Source organism: Corylus avellana, chromosome 3, assembly GCF_965113065.1.
Source record: "Corylus avellana chromosome 3, dhCorAvel1.hap1.2, whole genome shotgun sequence".
Lineage (NCBI taxonomy): Eukaryota > Viridiplantae > Streptophyta > Magnoliopsida > Fagales > Betulaceae > Corylus > Corylus avellana.
Window position 1 is genome coordinate 10,821,249 of NC_142492.1, and position 27,480 is coordinate 10,848,728.

The window sequence follows — 27,480 nt, forward strand, 5'->3', positions numbered from 1 at the left end:
AATCTTATTATCCATGTCTCGATATGACTCAAACTTAACACAAACACAAATAGTCACCACGGCGGGGATCTTGTTTTCTAATTTGGATAAAGTGCCGTATTGGATGCATACAAACCCTTCATGAGAAAGACTCCACCAAGCCCACCTACCCACCTACCTGGATAAGTGTGAGCGCCGCGGTTCAGGCCACCAGGTTGATGGTTGTTGATGCCCCAGTAAGAGCCTGCGCAGATGTGAATAAGAAAAATCCAAGCACTTTCTAAAAGTTTAAACCATCCATGAACGCCAGAAAGAGCCTTCCCCAGTTGTAAAAAAAGGAACAAAAAAACAAGCACTTTTACAGTTCTACTTATAATGTCTAATCATGCCAAATAGTTGGGCGATTGGCCCAACAAACATCCCCCAGAGACCACTTGTTTAGCTAGCAACAAAATTTCAAGCATTAAAATGGCAATTGGCCACGAAGAAAAAGATGTTTAGTAGTAAGAGCTAAAGAGTTGGTTGCATTTCTGGCCAAACTTGTAGCAAAATTTATGGATGGAGATGGGATATAGTGGCTTCTTTGCTGCACTTGGAGTGGAATTAGAATGCCTAAATACAACCGTCGGCATTCAACGGGAGAGGTTTGTCAGCTTATGACTTTTTAATTAGTTGATTCATTCAAATCATTAATAATGATGTATAGTCCATGACTTTATAGATAAGATTAAAGGAAAATTTTCAAAATCGCCTCCTCTGATGAGATTAGGGCGTTACAATCTCTTCATTTAAATTCTTGACGTCCTGCACCCACGAGTACCTTTTGTAATCTACTCATTTTGTATAAGTTATTAATCTTTTCAATTTATGACTAGAGTGTTGCAATATGTCTCTTAAACAGGCAAAAGTAATGGGTCAACAGTTGAGTAATGAGATGCCTGATTAAGCTCTTTATGGCAAAGAAATGAAGGCTATTTAGAATGCGATAAAGAGTCAATGATGTTGATAATAGGAGACAATATTGACGATGGAGAATGGAAGGAGGTGGAGGCATCCAAATAGCTTTTCATTGAGTTGGCTCTAGAGACAACTTGGTAGTACAATCTAGATTATCATTGATTTTTATGTCAATTATGGAGTAAGTGGGTGACATGATATGCACTTTCATGGTAACCATTCAAACCAAGGCGCCTTTTGTTTTGCAAGTTATAGTATTTTTGAAAAATGCAAGGTTTTTAAAGATTGTTTCAAAAATTTGGTTTCAAATTAGGAAAAGGATCCTCTCTGGTCTATTTTGGACTAAAGGGTATTCAGTTAATAGCCAAGATTTTTTTATAAGAAATCCAAAGGCTACAAATTGAACACTTGTCCTTATAATAAAAAAATAATAAACTATTTAATAAACTATTATTTAAAGTTTAATGAAAATTAAAAATAAAAATAATAAAAGCCATAGGGGTGGCCGGCCACCCCATTTTTAACTGCAAAAAAGAAAAAAAAAAAAATTATTGTGTTGGCCTTGGGGGTGGCCAGTTTGGAATGGTCGAAGCCATCCTTGTGACCCTTGGGGGTGGCCGAAAAGGCAAACCCAACTTTTATTTATTTATTTATTTGGGTTTGCCTTTGGGGGTGGCTTTGGCCATCCTAAACCAGCCCTTGGGGGGTGGCCGAACCACCCCTAAGGCCAACACTGTAATTTTTTTTATTTTTATTTTTATTTTTTTTTATTTTTTTATTTTTTTATTTTTTTTTCATTTGGCCCTTGGGTTGGCCGGCCACCTCAATGGGGTGGTCTGGCCACCCCTATAGCTTTTATTATTTTTATTTTTAATTTTTATTAAACTTTAAATAATATTTTTTTTTTATTTTTTTTATTTTAAGGATAGGTATTCAATTTGTAGCCCTTTGATTTCTTATAAGAAATTTTGGCCATTAACTGGATACCCTCCGGTCCAAAATAGATTGGAGAGGATCCTATTGCTTCAAATTAATTTGTCACCATATTTAATTGAAATGTCCATTTTTTTTATTAGGTGATGCCCAACACTTCAAAATTTAATTGAAAGGAATGTGAATTGATGGAGTAGGGTTCGAACTCATCACCACTTGTCTTAAGCTTAAGCTAATAAGATGATGTAAATTTAATAATTTATTGAATACATTAACAAAACTAACATTTCTCGTTATTTTCAGGTCTTTGAATTGAGGGGCCAAAATATAAATAAGGGATCATGTCTACTTTTAATAGGAGCGAATCGGCCCCCAAAACTTTGGGTTGCTTCAAAGAAATACCATGCCAAGATCAAGGGCCTTTGGTTTCGTTTCAACTACCAAGGCCTAGGTTCAAAGATATAGTGGTTCATTTCCAAGTTTTTCTGGCCCAGCAAACAAATAGAGGTTCTTCAAATCAAAACTTACCGAAAGAAAAAAGAGGTTTTAAAGGAAAGGAATTTTTTTTACCGACCTAGTCTATTAAATTGACGAGTATTCTTAGAATCTGTTTGGAATTGCATTTGAAAAATAGAGCTTTTAAGTTAAAAAACGCTTTTTGGTAAAAGCTTTGGTCAAAAGTATATTTTTGTCATTTTTAGGCTTTTTGGGCCTTTAAAAACACTTTCAATTTTTTTTACCAAATAAATACTTTTTTATTCAAATTGACTTTTTGATTGTTAAACGCAATTTTAGACCCCTCAAACGCGCTCCCAAACAGGCCCTTAGAGTATGTGATTCTCACATGCGATAAATAGAACCACATGCTCTAAGAACGGATCAAGATCCTCTCCCTTTCAAATAAAATGTAGAGGAGTTATTTTATGATCAAGATTATATTTTACATATTTAATGGTGTATATGTTAGTGTTACCACATAATGAATATGTTGAAATGACGTGACACTATGTACATCGTCAAATATAACAAAATAAAATCTCGATTATGAAATGGAGAAGATCATATCCCTTTTAAGAAGAAACACGTGTTACTTTAATAGACTAGGTTAATACTTAAAAAAAAAAAAAAAAAAATCTTCAACCAAATTTTTTTTTGGGCTTTTAAAAAAACTTTACCAGAAAGAAAAATTATTTTTGTCAAAGAAAAAGAAATGAGGTGCTAAGCAATTGGGATTTTTAAAATCAAAAGCCTGCGGGCTTGCTTGTTGGGCCGACAAACCATTTGTGGGTATTATTTTTACAATAAGGTCTTCATGTCATATCTTCTAGGTATTATTTTTTAATGGTTTTCTCAAAAATAAAAAAAATTAAAATTAAAAGTCAAAAGAATGGCGTAATGATCAGATGGGCCTGGTTGGCCCATTTGAAATTCTCAACCTGTGGGCTTTATTTATTGCCAAGCCCAAAGTCAATAACGTAGATGTCCAGATCTGGACGCAATCCATGACAACATAACGTGTAGCATAATTATAGGAAAAAAAAAAGAAAATGGGGGCCCACTCTGAAAGTCCAATTTGCAAAGTAGGTAGCTGTCCTTTACACGCAATCCATGACGACATGTCGTGGATTCCAAAGGCCCATAACATAATCATTCCTAAATAAAATAAGGTAAAAAAAGTAAAGCTATTTAGTAAACTGTTATATAATTAGAATCACATGATTGTGAAAATCAATGTTAGTTCTTTTGTTTTGTTTTTTGACAAGTTTTAATCCGATGATTAGTTTTCATTACCACGTCATCTTCGTTATATGATAGTTATATAAAAAAGTAATAGTATTGTTTAGTAGAAGACTATTATATGACTGTCATATAATTATGATGACATGACAGTGAAAATAAGTCTTATTTTATTTCTTATTTTTTTGACAAATTCAAATTCAATAACTAATTTTCACTGTCACTTCATCTTAATTGTATTAGAGTGATATATATATATATATATATATATATATATATATATATATAACAGTCTTCTAAAAAAACATTATTCTAAATAAAAAATGAGAAAGTATTGTGTACCTCAAGTTTAACAATGGTCAAGTTAATTACTCGAGACAAAGCACAAATTTCAAGAGTATGGTTTAGCTTCCAATTTGGAGTATATATAGTTCCAATTAATTAATTATTGTTCTATTGCAGTTTTTTCAAGATAAAATTATCCAATTTTCTCAACTGATAAGACTTAATTATGCAGATGAATGCAATTGCTTTGTCGCAATTAAGCATAGCTTGGAAACATGTAGAAAACCGCGGTACAAATTGTTATAATATTCATATGAATAAATTTATATCTTTCTATCATCTTAAGTTTTTAGAATAAGTTGTGATTTAACATGATATTAGAGCTAAATGTTTTGAGTTTGAACTTTGATTTCGTCAATTCACATGTATTTAAATTAAATATTCAACTTGTTTTTAAGCCCATACCCGAAGAAGAGTGTTAAAGTATTCATTAAATGGTCATTTTAAGCTTATAGAACAAATACCAATTTAATACAAACATCACAATACAAGATAAAACCTAACATTATTTTTTTTTTTTTTGACATGCCCACATAAGGGTAGAAGAAAAGGAGATTCGAACTAGTGACCTCTGTCCGCTTCATGAGGCGTAATCCACTGCTGATTGAGCTACCCTTTGAAGACTAAAACCTAACATTTGTGAAGAGGTCAAATGAATGGGTTGACTCAATAATTTGTTGGCAAACAATTCGAGAAAGAGGTTGTTGGAAATGACGATTTTTTAGAAAGTTAAAAAGTTATAAAAAAAAAAAAAGAAAAAAAAGGGGCAGAAAGATGAAGAAGGCAAAGCTCTTTTGTGCATTCAGAGCTCAACAAATTTTACTGTTAGGGGCCAGTAGGTGGAATATTTTTTTTCCTTAAAATTTTGTTGTTCTTAGGAATTAGGAAAGCATGACCTATACCAGTCCCCCCTTCCTCCGTCCTAGTGCACTAGAGACAAAAAAAATAGAGTAACTATTTCTCGGTCTCTAATGGGAGATGGGGTTGACGTACAACATTACTTCACGAAAGCAAGAGGCTTTGGGATAGAGATAACATTTACTTGGACTACTATTTTTTTTTATTATTTTTATTATTTTTTACTATTCATGTACCGGAGAACTTATTGGGTTAAGTACATCCTCCAAAAAGTTTTGCTCACTATTAGAGGATGCACTTGGACTAGTTAATGGGTTAATTAGTAACAACATGTAGTCAACGCTTTTATACCAAACCAAATGTTCCCTTTGTTGATAGGTTGCTCAATGATGCCAAACATGGTGCTATAATAACTTATATTAAGGTTAGTGTCAATTAGTTACGAGCCGCCATGTAATTGGAATCCCCTGAAATAAGCTTGGCAATGTCAGCTTGATGCAAATTTGAAATTCAATTGGTTATAATTAATTGTCGGTATTGCATGTAATACATATAGTTAATGTGAGAGGATAAGTGGCTCTATATAATTGACAGGTATTGAGCAATTTGAAGTGCACGGCTCACCTGCCTTCTTATATTAATTGTATATAATATTATGTAATACGGAGAGTTAATTGCACAAAATCTCTAATCTCGACTTAGATAAACACATTTTTTTTTTTTAAATACAATTCCAAATAAAATACTTTTATAATTTTATTTAAAAATGCGCATTTAACCTACAAAATTACTATGCAAAACACACTCTTGGAATCGAAATATCTACAGGGAATGAAGGGAATAATAGGTATTCATCAACATACTTGGGAAAGAACACCTATCTTGTCCCGAAATTGGGCATAGAAACATGCACTAAAGTCAATTCAAATCTAAAGTCCTCCTGCATTATCTTGACTCCTTGAGAAGGAAAGGAAAAGAAAAAGACCTACAAAAATCCATAGTTTTATTCTAGTTTTTGTTTTTATTTATTTATTTTTAAATCCATAGTCTTACATATATTGATGTATAGGTGCCATATATGGACCAATTACTCCTAGGTTATGTGCCGAGACACACTCATGAAGTATTGGAGGAGATGACCTTATGCCACTCCTTAATTTGGCTCTACAGAAAATAAAATATTAATTGGCAACTATTCAAGATAAGACTTTATTGAAACATATCATTGCAATTTAATTATCTTCTAATTATTGCCGGCAGCTTTCTGTAACCACGTCCGTATGCCTTCATTTGTAAATCTCTATTTGAAATAATTGCGCATAAACGCCAAAAATCAATTTCTCTCGTTAGATTTCTAACGATATACCAAACTGATTTAGAGAGAAGACCGATTTCCTTCTTCAATTATAACTCCACTTTCATAAAAATAGCAAATAAAAAAAAAAAATTTACTTTTCTTATTGACTTAATAAAATTAGGGTTTGATAGATAACCTTATGATCACATAAGACATTTACGATACACACACAATCCAAGGTATGAGTATTAAGAAAAAAGTGTTCTTAATTCACATGGCGTTGTTATGTTAGCTCTACTCTTATGTTAAAAAAACTGTTCAGCAATGGGCTCTAAATTATAATAGGAAAAAATACACTTTACCCCTCTGAACATCCACCCATTTGCATTTTTAATCCAAAAGTTTAAAAAGTAACATTTTACCCTTCCAAACTTCCAAATTGTTGCAATTTGACCATTCTGACCTTTTTTTTTTTCCCAACTTGCCCCCATCTCAAGTTAAAAAAAATAAAAAATAAAAAAAATTAAGGGGTGGCCGATCTGGGGTGGCTGAAGCCACCCCCAGGCCCAACTGGGGTGGCCGGCCACCCCTTAATTTTTTAATTTTTTAATTTTTTTTAACTTGGGGTGGGGAAATTTTGGAAAAATAAAAAAATAAAAAAAATTAGAATAGTTGAATTCCAACAATTTGGAAGTTTTGGAAGAGAGTAAAGTGTCACTTTTTAAACATTGAAGTTAAAAGTGCAAATAAATGAATAGTTCAGGGGTAAAATGTATTTTACCATTATAATACAAGAAGTTGAGGCCAAAAACTTCATATTCAATGACATCAATTGTTTTTGTCCTAATATATTCTAAGAATAGCCATGGAAGCAATGCCATATAAGTCGATGAACAATATAATATACCATTTAAAAAATGATTTTTTTTTTGGTGATGGACAAATCCTCTAGTTAGAGGGTGCTTTTTGTTTTTGCTTTTTTATTGGAAAATTTTTGATGTGTGACATAATAGTTTTAAGTGTTTTGCGTTTTGGGTTGTTTGTTAATTTTTTTTATTTTTATTTTTTGAAAAACAGAAAGAAAAAGTGTTATCAAACAAAGTCATGCCACCACTTTTTGTGCTTTAGCACCTTTTACTTTGAGACCCCGGTTTTTCACTTCGATGGTTTATAGACCCGAATTTAGAGTGATATTAAAACATAAGACCTTTGTGAAGCCTTCTATCAAATTATTGGTGGAAAGTGAACCCTACTCGAGTTACTGGGCTGACATATCGTTTATTTTCACTATTATATCAACTTATTATTGTATATGTTGTGATAAATACTTTTTTCAAATCACAAAGAAGCAAAAAAATAATAGAATAAAACAAGCCAATCACACATGACATTAAAATTTACGTAATTCAACTTATAAGAACCTACATCCAAGGTTGAAAAGAACACATATAATTGAGCACATACAGTAACATGCACTATAGTCAATTCAAATCTAAGGTCCTTTAATTTGGGATCATCTTGATAAGGAAAAGAAAAAGACCTTAAAAAAGTCCATAGTTAGACCAATTACTCTTAGGTTATGTGCCCAGACACACTCATGATTTATGAGACACAAATGGATGTGCCCCTCCCTCAGCCACTCCTTAATTTCACTCTATAGATAAGAAAATACTACTTGGCAACTATTTAAGACAGACAAACTATCTTCTAATTGTTGCCGGCCGGCCGGCAGCTTTCAAACCGGAACGGAATTAGGATTTTCTTTAAGAGAGTTAAAACAAGCATAAATGACGGGTCAAACTTAATTGTTAGGCCAAAAACTTATATCTATTAAATTATATATTAATAAAAAATAAAAAATTGTAAACCAGGGGGGCCATATATCCCCAACCCTCTGTGCTTTTGTCCCTGATCCTGGAACCATGTAATTAAACCATAATTAAGGTGTTAGTTGACTCTGCCCTTTATTTGTTAAGAAAACTGTCCAACATAAGACAAGAAGTTACGGCTAAAAAATTTGTTTTCAATGACATCAGTTGTTGTGTTTGTCCTTCCAATGTGAGAGCATCTTTGCTGGAGACACCAAATTGTCGGTAATTAAGTAATGCTAACAGTGTTGAATGATTTGGAAAGGTTAATAAGAAATATGTTAGGTGTTCTCCTTCACTATTAAATCTATGAAACTCACGTATAACTCTCACAAATTTAATATTAAATTTGCACATCTCTTACCATGTACAAAGAGAAGGAAACCAAACATCTCTCCTATAATTATTACTTTTACAAAAAATTTGATGCTGTGATTAATGGAGCTGAAGGTTGAGGAATAAATACTGTGGTACGGGTCATATCAGCATGGACCCTGCGCATCTAATACTATAATCATGGCGTTACATAAAAGTCAGTGTAGTAGTACACCCCACGATCCACCCAGCCTCAGCCTCAGCCTCAGCCTCAGCCCTTGCCTTTTCTAACGCTCGTTTTGATCGAGAGGTATGATTAAGGCATAATATTTTAGCACAATTTTGGGTTTTTTTTTAAATAATAAAAAATAAAAAAATTTCTGAAGCAATAACATCTTATGTAGCCTTTTTATTTATTTATTTATAATTTGGTATTTTGTTTTTTTTTTTTAAAAATAAAAATAGTATTTTTCTTCATAAAAATGGTCCTTTTTTTTTAATTTTTAAAATGTCATTATTATGAAGAAAAATACCATTTTTTTTTTAAAATATCAAATAAAAAAAAGACTATATAAAATGTTATTGCTTAAGAATTTTTTAAAAGTTGTGCCTGTTTGGTCAAACATACACCAACCGTTCTCATTGCGTAGATCCTCAAAAACATCCTTAAAAAAATGGTGTCAACAATCTGCACGCAACTAAAAAAAATAAAAAATAAAAAATTTCAACTTTACCCTCCATCCCCTCCTATTTAAACTTTGGTTGTTCAATTTGCAGAACTAGAAGCAAACCCTCCAAAAACCTTTTGAAAAACTGGCAGACATATATAAATATATATACGTAGTACAAGTAACGCGTTCATGGCAAACAAGTTGTGGGCATTAGCTTGCATTGGCCACGAGAGCCATGGGAGCCTATTGCCGCGGCCGCACTATCCGTCGATGCCAAAGTACCCAAAGGGTGTGTCCGGGGAAGAAAGCAGTGCGGAGCTGGGGCCGGAGGCCAAGGCCTTGTTCTCCGTCATCGGGATGACATGCTCCGCATGTGCCGGATCTGTCGAAAAGGCCATCAAGCGGCTTCCGGGGATACGCGAGGCGGTCGTCGACGTCTTGAACAACAAGGCACATGTCTTGTTTTATCCTAGCTTCGTCAATGTAAGTTGCTCCTTGAACCATTTCTGGGTTTTGTTGGATTTCGTGTTTTCTGTTTGTTTCTGGAGAAAGTGTTTTCTCTCTGGGAAAGTGTTTTACTTTCTATCCATATATATGGGTGTGTAAATATTTTTTGTTGTTGTTGATTTTTAACAAGGTAGATGAAAAGACAAGATCTTTTTTTTGTTCGACTCTTTTGGAATGAATGGGATTTTTTTTTTAGGAATTGTTTTCAGAAAGAAATGGAAGAATTATTCTCGTTCATTTGATCTAATAAAATTTCCATTTGAAAAATGATTGATACTATTTGATGCTTTACAGCTTCTTGTGGAAGTCATTTTGAATGATATGGCTACGTTTTGATTCATTCTTGACTCTTGAGCTACGATTCCCTTGAAAATAGTGAAAATGACTCGTAATAGAGAATATCTAGTTAGTGTATTTTGAAGGGTTACAATTGTCTAAAAAATTAAAATAACAAATTTATTTTTATAAAAAATACTAACTGAATACTCTCTATTTCATTTGAAATTGAGAGGATCTTATTCCAAAAAAAAAAAAAAGGTGGATATTAGCTTGAATTATGTCCGGAATATTTTTTTAGCCCTCATAATCATCTTATATTAAGAATGAAGAAACGTTTACCGCCATTAAATGGCCCTTCTCTTTCCCTTGCATACAAAACTTCTACATTTTTCTTTATTTTTCTATTGATTGCTTTAGGATGATTGAGATATATGTTATGTCTCCTATTATTATGACATACACAGAAATTTATAGTCTTGTACTCTAAAATGATTTAGGTTTGTAATTTGGATTAAGCTAAGGAGGCCGAAGGCAGAAGGGTATAATATAATGCCAGTACAAGTTTGGCTTGAGTCCAGTCCGGTTTTAATGCCTGCTATATATATATATATATAAAGGATGAATAGAACTTAATCAATATAGAGCACTCCAACATAAACTGCTGGAACAACAGCTGCATCAGCAGATCACATCTGCACTCAACAACTACTCTCAAAAACTGCATCAACTGGACTTCATAGCTCCCAACGTCCTTGCCGATAAATTCCATCTTCTGCATAATTTCATATTTTCATTGGTCAGTTTAAATCTTCATTTTGCCATAATCTTCACCTTTTTTTTTTTTTTTTTTTTTTTTTTCTTTTTTCATAAATCACTCCATCTGGGTGCCACCAATCAAGCCACATGAAGATGCTACTCCCATCTCCAACTCTGAATTGTATAAATTTTCTAGCTAAGTCACGGAGCTTCAAACTTTTCCTCCAACTCCATGAGCAAAGCTGCGGTACCTTAACTTGCCAAAAGCTCCCACTCTTCAACAAATATTCCTTCACCCACGCTACCCACAAAGAGCCTGCCCTAGCAAATAAGTTCCAAATGTGCCTCATCAACATTGCAGCTTTGTTCCAATCCTCTACTCTCTTAAACCCCAATCCCCCTTCCTTTTAAGGAACACAAATATGGTCCCAAGCTACCTTTGCTCTTGTTTTGATAGTGTCATTGCCGGACCCCAAATATCTATTAAGTTTTTGTTCCAACAATCTTATAATCTTCTTGGGAAGAATAATGATGCTGCACCAAAAAACTTGTAGGCTGTACAAATCTGAGGAGATCAACTGCAACCTTCCTGCAAATGATAAATGCTTAGACAACCATGAATCTATTCACACCTTTTCTATGAGTACCCCACAGCCTTCTGCATAAAGGTTTTTGGATATAAGCAGGACACCCAAGTATTGAATAGGCAGAACTCCCTCCTTCATCTGTAAACACCTCAGCAACTCCTCTTTTTCCCTTCTATTAACTCCTGAGCAGAACACCGAGCTTTTACTAGGATTTACTGTCAGCCCTGATATCTTAGCAAACTCATTGAGCACCTTCTTTATCAACGTGACAGAATTCACATAAATCCCAACTTACAAAGTCGTAGGCTTTCATAATACCTATCTTAATTGCACACCTAGCTTTACCTTTCTCCTTATGATGTTCTCTTACCAATTCTTGAGCAAGCAGAATATTTTCAGAGATGCTTCTGTTAGGGATAAAAGCTGCTTGATTGGAACTGATTATTGCATCCAGCCCCAGCAAAAATGAGGTTTACCCGACAGAGGTGGGTACACAAAGTGTCCCTGCCTTGGAGGGGTTCCTTGTTATCAAAAAAAAAAAAAAAAAAAAAAAGAAAGAAAGAAAGCCTGTTAGCAAGTATCTTGATTATGCATTTGTACATCACATTGCAGCAGGATTTTTGCCTATAATCTCCCATTACTGAAGGGTTCTGCTTTTTGGGAACAAGAGTTATTATAGTGGCATTAACTTCCTTAAGAAGTTTGCCTAACTTGAAGAAATCTTGAATAGCCTTTGCCAAATCCACACCAACAATCAACCAAGCTTATGAAAAAAGCCAGCTGAGAACCCATCCAGGCCAGGAGACTGATTACTATCCATAGATAAAATAGTTTTCTTTATGCTGATAAGATTAAGTTACTTACAAATCACAATCAGTAGGCTATACAATGTGTAGGCTTCCAAATTTTCTTTCTTCTATGGGGTTAAACCTTGGTACTATTTAGTTATAAGGGCTAGGTGATTAAATATAACATGCTCCATATAACAAATAATCGCTCCTATTTCCTTTAATTGATGGTTCCAAATAGAAACTTTTTATTTGATACCCAACCTAGTTTGGGTTGTTGGGTTTAGACTGATTTAGGGTCTAGCTATTTGAAGTTGACCCTTAGATTGGATTTTTGGACACTAACTCTGCACTACACTGGATATTGCTCATTCTGCTCATTGGGGTGAACAGGCCAGTTTGATGCCAGCAAAGTTCAAGTTTTGCCAAGTTAAATAGAAAATAGTTGCTCTGAAGACTTTGTTTAGTTGTCAACTTGTAATCCAGAAAGTTGACTACAATTATGAATTTTTGCTTTACATAAAAAATCTCCTCTTCATCCTGGTAATCCACCACTTGTTGTCACACAACGTTCTGCTATCATATTGTTACAGATAGTGAACTCTTAGGTGGTGACTGAATCATTCAGAATCTATTGTCCAGCTCAGCAAGAGAACTTGCTGATCGAATGCTGGTGTTAATAGTACTTTGTCAATTTTCTCACAACTTAGCTAGGAAGGTTGGGTTCTTGACAATTTTGCCAAGTGTTCATTTTCTAGTTGAATAATGATTTTATGTTCTTTCTTCCTCTGGGTTCCTTGTTGTATTAAGTTAAAGATGTGCTTCTAGTTGAATCAATAAGCTTTTATACTGCTATTTAACATCATGTAGGTGGAGAACATTCGTGAGACTATTGAAGATGTTGGATTTGGGGCCACATTGATTGAAGATGAGGTGAATGATAGATCCACTCAAGTGTGCCGAATGCGCATAAATGGAATGACTTGCACATCTTGCTCCTCCACTGTTGAATCAGCTTTGCAAGCAATCCATGGTGTACAAAAGGCGCGGGTGGCCTTAGCAACTGAAGAAGCAGAGGTTCATTATGATCCAAAGATTGTGAGCTCCAACAAGCTATTGGAAACCATAAAAGACACTGGATTTGAAGGCATACTTATTAGTTCAGGAGAAGACATAAGCAAAATAGAGCTCAAAGTTGATGGTGTACGTACTTGTCGTTCCATGAGAATAGTCGAAGAGTCTCTTCAAGCACTTCCAGGCGTTCAAGATACAATAATATTTCCGGAACTCAATAAAATATCCCTTTCTTACAAACCAGATATGACAGGACCGAGAACTTTCATTAACGTGATTGACTCAACTGGATCAAGACGTTTCAAAGGTAGTATATATCCTGAAGGAGGAGGAAGAGAAACTCATAGAGGGGAGGAAATTAAGCAATACTACAGATCCTTTTTGTGGAGTCTGATTTTTACAATTCCTGTATTTCTTACCTCCATGGTCTTTATGTATATTCCTGGAATCAAGCATGGATTTGATACCAAGGTAGTCAATATGATGAGTGTTGGTATGCTTTTGAGGTGGGTGCTATCAACTCCAGTGCAGTTCATCATAGGCCGGCGATTCTACATTGGATCCTACAAGGCATTACGCCATGGTTCTGCTAATATGGATGTTTTGATTGCATTAGGAACAAATGCAGCTTATTTCTATTCAGTCTACTCTGTGTTGAGAGCCACTACCTCTAAAGATTTCAAGGGTACTGATTTCTTTGAGACTAGCTCAATGCTTATCTCATTTATTCTACTTGGCAAGTATTTAGAGGTTTTGGCTAAAGGAAAGACATCAGAGGCCATTGCTAAACTTATGGACTTGGCACCCGAGACAGCAATATTGTTAACCTTGGATGCTGAGGGAAATGTCGTGACTGATGAAGAAATTGACAGTCGGTTGATACAAAAGAATGATGTGATTAAAATTATTCCAGGAGCAAAAGTAGCTTCTGATGGTTTTGTTATCTGGGGTCAAAGCCACGTAAATGAGAGTATGATAACAGGAGAAGCACGGCCAGTGGCAAAAAGGAAGGGTGATACTGTAATTGGAGGCACTCTGAATGAGAATGGGGTGTTGCACATAAAAGCAACACGAGTAGGATCAGAGAGTGCTCTTTCACAGATTGTACGACTCGTTGAGTCAGCCCAGTTGGCTAAAGCACCAGTTCAGAAGTTTGCTGACCGCATTTCTAAATACTTCGTGCCCCTGGTGAGTATATACTGATTTACATCATTTCTGTGGTCATGTTGTAGAGTGCTTAAAGTTGTCAATATGATGTTTGTGGAGGCTTTCGTTAGCAAATGGATTATTTTTTTCACAGGTCATTATACTTTCATTTTCAACTTGGCTTGCCTGGTTTTTATCTGGAAAATTCCATGGGTACCCAGAATCTTGGATTCCATCTTCCATGGACAGCTTTGAGCTTGCACTCCAGTTCGGGATATCTGTCATGGTCATAGCCTGCCCTTGTGCTCTAGGCCTAGCAACACCCACCGCTGTTATGGTTGGCACTGGAGTTGGTGCATCTCAGGGTGTACTGATCAAAGGGGGTCACGCATTAGAAAGTGCACATAAGGTTTGCATTTACACTCATCTCACTGTTTGCTATTTTTGTTCAAGTGATGCTGGTTCCTTTCTAATGACTCTTAGCTGTGTGATTAAGCTGATGAACATTATTTTCTACTTCATTACCAAGTTTATAGAGGGAAATTTGGGGCTATTTTAAGTATCATATGATTGGCTAATATTCTAGGCTTGTATAGTTTCTATGTTCTCTTTTCTTTCTTCTTTTTGGCATCCACTAGCTAGGGAGTTTTGAAGAAAATGAAAAATTATAGTTTGTACTCACCTGACAATGCTGTCGGCTTTGTCTAGCTATAGTAACTCATGGAAGGTTAAGTCGTAAAATCATCTGGTCTAGGTTAAGTCATACCCGTGAGGCTCTCAGCAATCTAATATTTGCTTCTCTTGGACTGATTAACAATATTTCAGGTAAACTGCATTGTATTTGACAAGACAGGAACTCTCACACTTGGGAAGCCTCTTGTTGTTAACACAAGACTCTTGAAAAATATGGTACTTGGAGAATTCTATGAACTTATCGCTGCAACTGAGGTATGCCTTCTTCTAGAAAATGTTGAGGTTATCATGTACGTCGAGTCGACAAAGTTGGCTGGACAAAAGTATTTTCCATAATACATGATGACAGTTAATAATGTTGGTTTGAAATGTCTTCATCAGGTGAACAGCGAGCACCCATTAGCAAAGGCAATTGTTGAGTATGGCAAGAAATTCAGAGAAGATGAAGAGAACCCTGCCTGGCCAGAAGCACGGGACTTTGTTTCCATTACTGGCCATGGGGTGAAGGCCATCGTCCGGAACAAGGAAATAATGGTGGGAAACAAGAACTTGATGTTGGAACACAACATTGCCATTCCAGTGGATGCTGAAGAAATAGTAGCAGAAGCTGAAGGGATGGCCCAAACTGGGATTCTGGTATCCATTGATGGGGAAGTTGCAGGAGTTTTAGCCATATCTGATCCATTAAAACCAGGTGCAGAAGAAGCCATTTTGATTCTGAAGTCGATGAAAATTAGGAGCATCATGGTGACAGGGGACAATTGGGGAACTGCCAATTCCATTGCCAAGGAAGTTGGAATTGAAACTGTTGTTGCAGAAGCGAAACCCGAGCAGAAAGCAGAGAAAGTTAAGGAGTTTCAGGTAGATAGAAGAACATTGTTTCAGAAGTTGTTCACTCAATTCTCAAAGGCTTGTTAGTCATAACATCTATATATATTTTCATTCACAGGCGGAAGGCTACGTGGTCGCAATGGTTGGAGATGGCATAAACGACTCACCAGCACTTGTGGCAGCAGATGTTGGAATGGCAATTGGTGCTGGAACAGACATTGCTATAGAGGCAGCTGACATTGTTCTCATGAAGAGCAACTTGGAGGATGTGATAACTGCCATTGATCTTTCCAGGAGAACCTTCTTTCACATTCGGCTGAACTACATCTGGGCTTTAGGGTACAATGTGCTTGGCATCCCAATTGCCGCCGGGGTCCTTTTCCCATCCACTAGATTCCGATTACCGCCATGGATTGCTGGAGCTGCAATGGCGGCCTCTTCTGTCAGTGTTGTTTGCTGTTCTCTGCTGTTGAAATATTACAAGAGACCCAAGAAGCTGGACAACCTTGAAATTCGCGGAATAAGGATCGAGTGATTCTTAATGATGGCTTTGATCCAGTTTGGTGTATATCAGTATATATATGTATGCAGGTGTAATGTTTTCTTAGGAACAAATCTAGGCAGTGTGTTGGTTGAAGAAGATAAAATATCATCTGAGCAAAGTTGGTCAGATGGCATTCCATGTACATTAGATTGGTGTTAGAGGAATCTGTAGAATGGATGTATCTTTCATGCAGTAAGGATTGTAAAATATATAATAAATATGGATTTTGATCTTTAAACTATGTGGATAACCTATTTTGTAAGAAGCACATTGAATTCTGGTTAATAGAGACAGAACTATTTTACAAATTGACACATGTCAAATTAGACGTTGGCCCCTACAAATTTTTTTTTAACACCCTTCAATCACATGCCGATACATGTCAAAATTTGTAAAAGAGTAACAAAATAATTGAAAGTCTAGAATTTTTCAAGATAAAAATCCCATCCCTTAGAAATGGTAAGCAACTCACAAAAGTATATTTTCACTAAATGAAGATCACATTAATCAAAATATATTTAATGTGAGTTGTAAACGTGCACATTTGATACATAAAATAATCATACCATGCGAAAATAAATAATAACAGGTATCCGTGTGAGTTTTACTCACTTGGGTTATACGATTCCTCCATAGGGTCTTCTTGAGGCTACACAGCCTCAAAATATGAGAAAAATACATGACGTTAGTTTCTAACCTCGAGCTAAACCACTCAAAATAGGCTTATTGTCTAACCATCAAACATTCAGATAGAAGAGGCCAAACGTTCGTCTAGAGGGGGTTGAAATTTCCGGCTCTAGGCAGAAATCCATTTCAAATATAAAATCCCTTCTAAACCTCCTTTCAGACACATCCTAAGGTCCCTACATAATTCCGACGTGGTACTATATAAGCCTCATGCAACACATGGTATGTCCAATATCATTAAGCCACTAATACAAGGCCAAACTAATATTAACATCAAATTAAACTTACTAAAGATTAAATGCCATAAGTTAGGATACGAAAACTACTTAAAGAGAAGATGGACAATTGTTTGAGTGTGCAATTTTTTTGTATTGGTTTTTACTGTTTATATAGTATAAACTAAATTCACTAAAATGACGTCGTTTTAGATTTAATGTAGGGTTATGTTTACTTCTTTTCATCTTCTGAAAAACAAGCTGTTTGAGTGTTATTTTGTTACAAGTGCTTTGATTATTCAAATTCCAAAAGACTCTAAAAGTGATAATTGCATTACGTGGATGCGGATATTGCCAATAACCGTATCTGCATCCTCATTTACACCCCTAATTGCCACGATGGTGGAGGTGGTGGGTGATGGGGTTTGATGCAAGAGCTTGGCAAAGGCGAGCGAGGAGGGACATGCATGCATGGTGGTTGGTTAATTTGCTTGGAAGTCTCAGTGGCCCAAATGAGCGAGGAGGAACTGGTTTTCTCTGTCTTTATCTATTGAAGGCACTTGTTGGGATATTAATCAATGTACTATTTTTTTTTTACATGTTCGAACAAGAGGAGAAGGGAAGTTCGAACTAGTGATCTTCGTTTCATTAGGCATGGTCTCAACTGATTGAGATTAATGTACTATTCTAATAAGAAAGGAATATCTATTCCTCTTCTTTTTAGGAGTAATAAATATTCCTCATTTTGAGGACAAGAAAAAAAACACACACACACACAACCTCTCAAACTGAACAAGAGCCATTGATCAATTCTCACACAATCCTTTATGTACATGGAATACCAATCAGCCAATCACTCTATTTACAAATTTTTCATCAATCAGCCAAGATACTGATAGAATTTGAGAAGCACTGATTTGTTTAACTTACCAAAACAGTGTGTAGTGCTGAGAGAGCAAATTACAAAGAGGAAATGCCATGTGCCTATGTACAAAAGCAGCCTAGGTAGTGTACAACAGAAACCAAACTCGGGAAGGAAAATAAGAGACTTCTATCTTAGGCTGAGAAGCAGCCATGATATCATGCACGAAACCAGGAGCTCAAATGGCAGCATGAAACAAGGAACCAGAAATCAAGGAATGAGGGTGAATTTGAGAGTCAGCTATGCTGAGTTTGAGGATCGGCTATGCTGTCTTCCGGAGCATATGATACTGTCGTGAGATATAGCTTTAACAGCTGCTAAATTGATTCCTAGGAGAACCTTCACTCCTAGAAAAATATAGAGAAAAACAAAAAACAAAAGAAGGATCAAAACCAGGATTATTGATTACTCGATCCTTATTCCATGTATCTCAAGGTTATCCAGCTTCCGGGGTCTCCTGTAGTTCTTCAACAAGAGGGAGCTGCAAACAACACTGACAGAAGAGGCTGCCATTGCAGCTCCAGCAATCCATGGTGGTAAACGGAAACCAGTGAACGGGAAAAGGACTCCAGCGGCAACTGGGATGCCAAGTACATTGTACCCTAAAGCCCAGAAGTAGTTTAAACGTATACGTGAGAAGGTTTTCCTTGAAAGATCAATGGCTGTTATCACATCCTCCAAGTTGTTCTTCATTAGAACAATGTCAGCTGCCTCAATAGCAATGTCTGTGCCAGCACCAATTGCCATTCCAACATCTGCTGCCACAAGTGCTGGTGAGTCGTTTATGCCATCTCCTACCATTGCCACTATGTAGCCTGAAGCCTGTGAATGTAGAAAACAACTTACATGATTTAAGCAACAAAAAGCTATTCATGGAGGAAGAGATATATATGGCCTTCATCAAGTTCCTTTTTTAAGAAGACAAAACCTTTATTTGGATGAGTCAACACTTGGAGAAATCCTAGGTTGGTCCCCCAGGTTATCCGACTATGGCATGTTAATTTTGTGTTGGATTCGTAGGTCGTGTCAAAAATTGTCAACCCTTATGTTGCTTGTCAGGTTCATAAGGGATAAGTATAAGACTATATAAATCAACTTTAACACGATTCATTTAATTAAATGGGTCAGATCTTTAACCATAATCTACTAATTTCTTATTGAGTTTGCGGGTCGTGTAAAAAATTGTCAGCCCGTAAGCTTGAATTTAGTGAAAAGTTTTCTTGAAGCTAAGTTCTTTACATACCTGAAGGTCCCTCACTTTCTCTGCTTTATCCTCTGGTTTGGCTTCTGCAATAATAGTTTCAATTCCTACTTCCTTGGCAATAGACTTTGCAGTTCCCCAATTATCACCAGTCACCACTATGCTCCTAATTTTCATAGACTTGAGAATGGAAATGACTTCTTGAGCACCTGGTTTAAGTGGATCAGATATGGCTACAACTCCAGCCACTTCCCCATCTATAGATACTAGGATGCCAGTTTGAGCCATCCCTTCAACTTTTGCAAGCATATCTTCAGCTTCCAATGGAATGGCAATGCTCTGGTCCAACATCAAGCTTTTGTTGCCCACAATTATTTCCTTGTTTTCAACAATGGCTTTCACTCCATGGCCAGTGATGGCGATGAAGTCTCTTGCTTCCGGCCAAGCAGGGTTCTCTTTATCTTCTACGAATCCCTTGGCGTGCTCCACTATGGACTTGGCTAATGGGTGCTCACTGTTCACCTAGTACAGACATATATATCAAGCAAACATATCAATGCATGTGCTTGGTATTGCGATTTCGCATATTAAAAGTGAGATATTAAATTGAGTCGCGTTTGTGAGTGAGTTTTTAAAAATTGACGATTTTAAAATATAGGAAAATTGTAGATAAGGGAATGTATTTTTTAAAAATACACAATTTTAAAGGTAAACTGCAATTTTACCTGTGTTTTTAAAATGTTTTCAAACTATATATTTTAAAATCGCATGTTTTGAAATTGTAAACTCAAATGGACTTATAATACCGTCCTTGCTACAAAGATAAGTTCTCTTAAAGAGTGAGTGTTCTGCAGAAAAACAGAAAACGTACCTCAGTTGCAGCAAGAAGCACATAGAATTCTCTAAGTGCCATATTTTTCAAAAGTTGTGTGTTCACTACCACCGGTTTCCCAGCCGTGAGAGTCCCTGTCTTGTCAAATATAATACAGTTCACCTACAAGATAAAACAGATACACATGAAGCAAAGCTAGGACTGTTTCCAAGTCAAGTAGTTGCAATACATAAAGCATAAAAAGAGAAGAAATTTAGGAAACCTCCAAGCATTTGAGTTGGTAATGGAAGTGCAATTTGAAAATATGAGATTTTAAAAACGTAGTTAAGCATCGCAATTGTGGTGCCAAATGCACTATAAGTAGTGTCGATGGAATCCCATTTTGGCCATTTTCATATAAAGCAGGAAACTGATCTTGAGATGAATTTCTTCTGCTATACCTTATGTGCACTTTCCAAAGCTTGGCCGCCTTTAATCAGTACACCTTGAGATGCACCAACTCCGGTACCAACCATGACAGCAGTTGGAGTTGCTAGGCCTAGAGCACAAGGGCAGGCTATGACCATGACAGAGATCCCAAACTGAAGTGCAAGCTCAAACCTGCTCATGGAAGATGGTATCCAGGATTTTGGGTAGCTATGCAACTTCCCAGCCAAAAACCAGGCAAACCAAGTTGAAAATGAAAGCATAATGACCTGCAAAACAAAGCTATTTCTTCTCAGGAAGGCCTCTACAAATTACAAAATAATAATCAGAAGAAAAACTTCAGAAAAATAAATCCAGAAAGAGGATAAAACATTTTTCTTATATACTAGGGTCCGTTTGGGTTTGATAAACCAAGTTTGAAAATGCGATTTTTAAAAACGCAGTTAAGTGTTTAGTAGTTTGGCGTTTAAAATCCTGCTTTTTTAAAAAAAACACATTCCTTACCAATGATTTGAAAACACAGATTTTTATACGTTAAATCACAATTTTTAAAGATGCACTCCCAAACAATATATTTTCTGCGAATTAGTTTAAAATCGCATTTTTAATCTGCGAAATCTCAGTGTCAAATGCACTAAAAATAATACTTACCAGAGGCACAAAGTATTTGGAAATGCTGTCAGCAAACTTCTGCACAGGAGCTTTCGCCATCTGTGCAGATTCAACAAGTCGAACAATCTGTGAAAGAGCACTCTCTGATCCTACTTGTGTTGCTTGAATATACAACACTCCATTCTCATTCACAGTTCCTCCAATCACCATGTCTCCCTTCCTTTTTCCCACCGGCCGTGCTTCTCCTGTTATCATGCTCTCATTCACATGGCTTTCCCCCCACAGAACATAACCATCTGCAGCCACTTTTGCACCAGGGATGATTTTAATGGCGTCATTCTTTTGTATTAGCCGGCTATCAATCTCTTGCTCACTCATCACATTTCCTTCATCATCCAGAGCTAACAATATTGCTGTTTCAGGTGTCAAGTCCATGAGCTTGGCAATGGCGTCCGATGTCTTTCTCTTAGCCAAAACCTCTAAATACTTCCCAAGCAGAATAAATGAAATAAGCATTGAGCTTGTCTCAAAGAAATCTGTGCCCTTGAAATCTTTAGAGTAAGCAGCCCTTGACAATGAGTAGACAGAGTAGAAGTAGGCTGCATTTGTTCCCAAGACAATCAACACATCCATATTTGCAGAACCATGGCGCAAAGATTTATAGGCTCCAGTGTAGAATCTCCTGCCTACAATGAACTGCACTGGAGTAGACAGCTCCCACCTCAAAAGCATACCAACACTCAACATGTTGACTACTTTTATGTCTAACACATGGTTGATTCCAGGGATATACATCAGAACCATAGATGTTAAGAACACAGGAACTGTAAAAACCAAACTCCATAAAAAGAATCTGTAATATTGATCAACTTCCTCCTGTCTACGAGCTTCTCTTCCTTCTCCTTTGGCTTTGGGATATAGCATTGCTTTAGAACTCCCAGTTGACTCAATAATACTGATGAAAATTCTGGGTCCTGTCATATCTGGAATGTATGAAATGGAAACTTTGTTGAGTTCAGGATATATTACTATCTCTTGAACCCCTGGGAGTGATTGGAGAGACTTTTTAATCATTCTCACAGTATGATCATCAGTGTCTAAGCCATCAACTTTGAGCTCTATCTTACTTATACTATCATCCCCTGTACTGATAAGTATGGCTTCAAATCCAGCATCTTCTATGGCTTGCAGTAGTTGATTATGGCTCACAGTCTTGGGATTATGATGGACTTCTGCTTCTTCTGTTGCTAAGGCCACTTGGGCCTTCTGCACTCCAGGAATTGCTTGGAGAGCTGATTCAATGGTGGAGGAGCAAGAAGTGCAGGTCATTCCATTTATGTGTATTTTGCATACCTGAACTGCACTGGATGATCTCTCGTTTATGTCAACATTGATCAATGTGGCTTGAAATCCAACATGATCAATAGTCTCACGTATTGTTTCCTCCTATAAAATGTCAAGCCAATATACAGTTCAATTACCTTGAGCAATTCTATGCAATCCAAATTTTCCTGCAAAGTGGTGGTAAAGAATGACTTCCATGGACTTTGGCAAATTACGTTACTGAATTAAAAAAATTTTATGAGGTGTGTTTGGTTGTCATTCTTTTACAAATCTCTTTTTCATTTTCTTTTAAATTCACCATTAAATCTGTAGGACCTACATGAGATGGACAAGAGATAGGCAAAAGATGAAAACCAAACATTTCTATTTTTTTTTTTTTTTTTAGGATGATCATTTGAAGAAGTATGTAATGATTTTATAATTAAAGCACATACCTTTGGCTTTGGGACACCAAATTAAGTAAAATGGTATGTCTGATACAGAAAAATGGAAAAAGAAATAATGATGATGAAGGATATCAAGTGAAGATTGGGGATTAGAACCCTTTAATCTTCTTTTGTTGTGGTATTATATATATATATATATATATATATTTCTTAATAATAATGGGGAACATTATAAGTCTCTCAATCATCTTCTAGCAATCAAGAAAGAAAAGAAATTTATCAATTTATTCGTTGGGATGATGTGATGTATTGGGGATTCAAGGAATTATGGACAAAGACTTTGAAGACTATGTTATGCAGACTTGGCTGGTGTGCTATATATACTACTACTATCTACATGCAATATCTGGCAATTGGAAAATTTAGTAAAACTTGGGAAAATATGTGGGGAATTCATGTGAAGTTCTTGATTTGATTTTAGTGTATAGTTTGTTGCAGAAGTGAGAGGCTTGCAGTTTCTGGTTTATTTCCAGTTTTTGCTGGAGTAGTGTCTTTGGAAAACGAAAAACATGAAAGAAAGGAAAAGCTTGTGACAGGGAAAAGAGAGGGGCCAATTAATAGAGAGCACAAGAAGTAAGTTACATCTTGAATTATTGAACAACTAAAAATGAGTCTCATAAAAGCCTCTGTGTTTTCTACCTTTACAATATTGTGAGTCCATTAATTGTTGAGAACGATATGAAAATGTAAGAGCTCTCATAATATAAATGTTTATTAATGTGTTTTGTTTTTTTTTTAAAAAATAATAAGTTCTGATGTGATATAAAGGTAAAAATAATTTCGAGTTTTTGGTTTTCTCTGTACATTAATGTCAAAAGGCCTAAATGAAAGGTCTTCATGTTTGTATAGTTTTCAAGTGGAAAACCTTTTTAAACTTAAAATTATATTTTTTATTCTGATAATAAATTTTCTATGAAAATTTTGTACCCATACAAATGGTGAAAATCATATTCAATGCATATCACAATCAGCATAGATCATATATATCCTTCAATAAACATAAAATCCAGTAATTTCCACTTAATCATCTATATATCTCTATACAAAATTTAAAGTTTATAGAAGAGAGTTAAATAAAATATATAAAATAAAAAAGCATAACAATTATTTAAAATAAAACGGTGATGAACAAAAACAAATGAGCAGGCATTTGAAAAAAAAAAGAAAAAGAAAAGTAAAATAGAAGAGTAGTACTACAAACTTATGTGGGTTTAAATTTTAAAGAGATCGAACATGATAAGTAATTAAATTAAATGGATAAATATGTTTTTTCTTGGAAATTATTTAAAAAAAAAAAAAAATGCTATAGTAATTCAACTCACGTCGACAAAACCAGGGTTGTAGAGGACTTGGGCCCTATAATTAAGAAAATCAACGACGGCGCTGCGTATCCCCGGAAGCCGGTTGACAGCCTCCTCGATCACTCCGGCGCAGGGAGAGTATGTCATTCCGTTGACTGAGAAGAGGGCCTTTGCCACCTTGTTTTCGTCTTTGGTTGACATGGCTCTTGGCCGGCGGCGCGTATCCGTTGATGAGCTGCAGGCCGCCGGCCCCGGATTCTGTGGACTTGGCGACAAGTGTCGTCCCCCCCAACATCTACTGCAAATGTAACTCGACGTCGACGGCGCCTGAGACTTGGTAGCTGCGGCAGCCATGAGCATATATAAGCTTATAATTTAGTTATGATAAAATGGCATAATTGCAGACATTTTATACTCTATGATGCTGGAATAATTTACAGTAAAAAAATAAAAATAAAAAATGCCCAGTTCTTCTGGGTCCTACCATACCATTTCTTGAGATAAACGGTATTAATCAATATATATATATATATATATCAGAAACAAATTTAAAGTAACATCTTCCTAGGCTATCTGGAAAATCAGTTTAATTAATAGGATGATCTGCATGCAATGAAGAACAAGAAAGAATCATATACGTATAATGAATTATATTGTCTTTAACGGTTAAAAAAAAACATAAAGGTGGTCGAGACTGTGTCCTATTCATAAAAGTTCTGGCTGGGTGCGCAATGTGCATGCACCTCTTCCTTTTTCTTTTTCTTTTTTAATTATTATTTTTATTTGTATTTATTTTTTTTATGCTTCGAAAGATCACACAAGTGATAACCTTTGAATGGTTCAAGAAGCCATGAAAGCTCTGCTATAGCTCCAACAGATAGTTCTCATCATCCTCAAACACAGCTAGCTAGCTGAGCCAGCCAACGAGTTGACATTTAATTTAGCGGTTGATAGATTCAATGATTTGAGTATTCATTTTTAAAAGCAAAATAATAATAACTTGAAGGTCAACCAATATTTTTAATTTGTACGTTCGACCATGTTAATTGGGCCAACGTACGTACACTTGGTCATCGATCCAGAGTCTTTCAGTGATTGTCTTAATTAATTGCCTCCATATTATTATTTTTTTTTAAAAAAAAAGTGACTTAAACAGTAAAAACAGAAAAGATTTGCTAAACGGACCCAGACCACTTAATATGTAAGTGAGCACTTGCATACCTAACTCTCCTAACATAACAGAAACAACATGGCCATACGTCATTAATTAGTGCCGTGTTGTCATGAACACCATTATCACCATCGATATCTTTTTTCTGGATATAATGATCATTGTCACCCACAACCATCCCATATTATTATTATTATCACCTCATGGAATTATGGGTTTAATTTTTGAAGGTTTTTGTTTTTAGAGTATGATGTGATATAAAAGTAAAAAATATGTACTTTATTACTGTTTTGTGTAAAAAAAATTAAAATTAAAAAAATAATAATAATTAACTCTATTAAAGCTTCATCACTTTTACAATTATTCTCTCAACCTTTAAAAACTCTCAATTAAATGTATCAAACTTTGTTGATCATGACTTAATGGAATTTGTAAAAAATACTTGCGCATGAGTCTTTGCAATTTTTTACATGGGTAGTTTGGAAATTTTGATAAGATTTAACAGAAAATCCTAACGAATTGAGAACATTACAAAAAATTGAAAGCTCGATACCCTAAACTAAGAGTTTTTGAATTTGAGGAAGTAATTTTAAAATACTTGAAAATTCATAAGGGTTTTGTGAAGTTTTAATAAAAAATAAAAAAATCTCAAAAAGTGTTTTCAATTGAACCCACTAAAAGATAATTTTAGTTTCCAAATAAATGGGCAACAAAACCTAGATAATGATGGAAAGGAGATCGAGGAATTCGGATAAAAATTTACTACAAACTGGTTTGTAGCTAATTGATACAAACATATCTAATAAAGTGACATGTGTCCATAAACATGTGAGAAGCACGTGTTTCTCACATGTTTTTTTTTTTTTTTTTTTTTTTTTTTTATAATAGTTATGAGCACACATGTAAATTTATTAGATGAGTTTGTATGAATTAGCTACAAACTAATTTGTAGCAAATTTTTGTCCAAGGAATTAATTCCATGTAAGAACGATGAATTCCATAATTTTCTTGTCAAAATTTAATGTTGATGTATCTAATGATATTGTATATAATTTCTCATTATTTAATTTAATTTTTTTTAAAAAAAAAAACTTATGAACAATGACTTTATATACATTGTTAATTAAATAATTTAAATCTTATATACACTTTCTATTTCATTTTAAATTGATAAGCTCTGTTAACTGCACGTCTGATTTGTGCTAACAAATGAAATGAAAGCCTAGCGGAAAACAACTGAAAAATCTATTAAAAAGAGACTGGGGATTAGTGGAAATCAAACAAGAGCAAGGAAAGTAGATTCATTAACCTTTCCCGCCCATTTTGGCAAATGAGAGAGAGACAAGAGTGCACTCGAAAAAGACATGACTTGAGACAGACCTATCACCAATGTGGATGTGTTACGTGTACGCCAGTAACGCAATGATTACTTTTTTTTTTTGTTATTTTAAGGAAATCCTCCAAAATGGGACCACCCGTTTACATTGATAATAATAATACTAATTAAAATCATATGATATATGAACCCATTAAAATAAAAAATTGAATACATCATTGTATTTGTGCAATCCCGTATCAGGATGTGGTCTAAAATTAAAAGACTCTTGAACCTTAGGCATTTTATGTGTTTATTTAAAGAGCATATTCTATCAAAATGTAATGTAAAATATTAGTGATGAAAACATTAATAAAAAAACACTAAATATAATAAAAATAAAAATATCGTATCTTAAATTTAAATCAATTTCCTAATTTTTTTCATTCATTATAACTCAAGGGAAGCCTACATCTGGAGGGCCCAAGAGGACCTATAAGGTCTCCTTCCCCTCCATTCTCCGGGTACCATCCTTTACACAAAAACAAGGGGGCTTCTTTATTAAGAAGGAGCTTTCTCACATGGTGTCTCTTAATTTTCTCCCTCATAGCTTTGAAACGCTTACTTGGGCGTCGGACTGCATATGGTCAGAGGACCGACGGCCTGTTGACACCCCTTTCTCCCTTCATTACAAGTTTATTAAAAGATTTAGCCCACGAGTGTGGATGAAGGTTATGAACTTATGAAGATACTTCAAAGGAAGGAGGCTGTTGATCGAGCAGTATTGCTGGTTCGGGATATTTTCCGTTCTAACAACAATCATATATATTCTAACGGTCAATA

At 35.3% G+C, this 27,480-nt stretch overlaps 2 protein-coding genes across 2 annotated transcripts; one reads left to right on the forward strand and one right to left on the reverse strand.

Moving 5' to 3' along the window:
* Positions 1-9,102: 9,102 nt before the first annotated feature.
* On the forward strand, positions 9,103-16,405 carry LOC132175379 (putative copper-transporting ATPase HMA5). The gene is made up of 6 exons (XM_059587319.2): positions 9,103-9,443; positions 12,748-14,139; positions 14,252-14,506; positions 14,923-15,045; positions 15,172-15,651; positions 15,740-16,405. The coding sequence occupies exons 1-6, from the start codon at positions 9,150-9,152 to the stop codon at positions 16,154-16,156; spliced, it is 2,961 nt and encodes a 986-aa protein (XP_059443302.2). The 5' UTR covers positions 9,103-9,149; the 3' UTR covers positions 16,157-16,405.
* Positions 16,406-18,020: 1,615 nt separating this feature from the next.
* LOC132175859 (putative copper-transporting ATPase HMA5) lies at positions 18,021-24,512 on the reverse strand. The gene is made up of 6 exons (XM_059587934.2): positions 24,173-24,512; positions 21,100-22,506; positions 20,463-20,717; positions 20,062-20,184; positions 19,233-19,712; positions 18,021-18,811 (listed from the first exon to the last, which is right to left on the reverse strand). The coding sequence occupies exons 1-6, from the start codon at positions 24,509-24,511 to the stop codon at positions 18,395-18,397; spliced, it is 3,021 nt and encodes a 1,006-aa protein (XP_059443917.2). The 5' UTR covers position 24,512; the 3' UTR covers positions 18,021-18,394.
* Between the last annotated feature and the right edge of the window lie 2,968 nt (positions 24,513-27,480).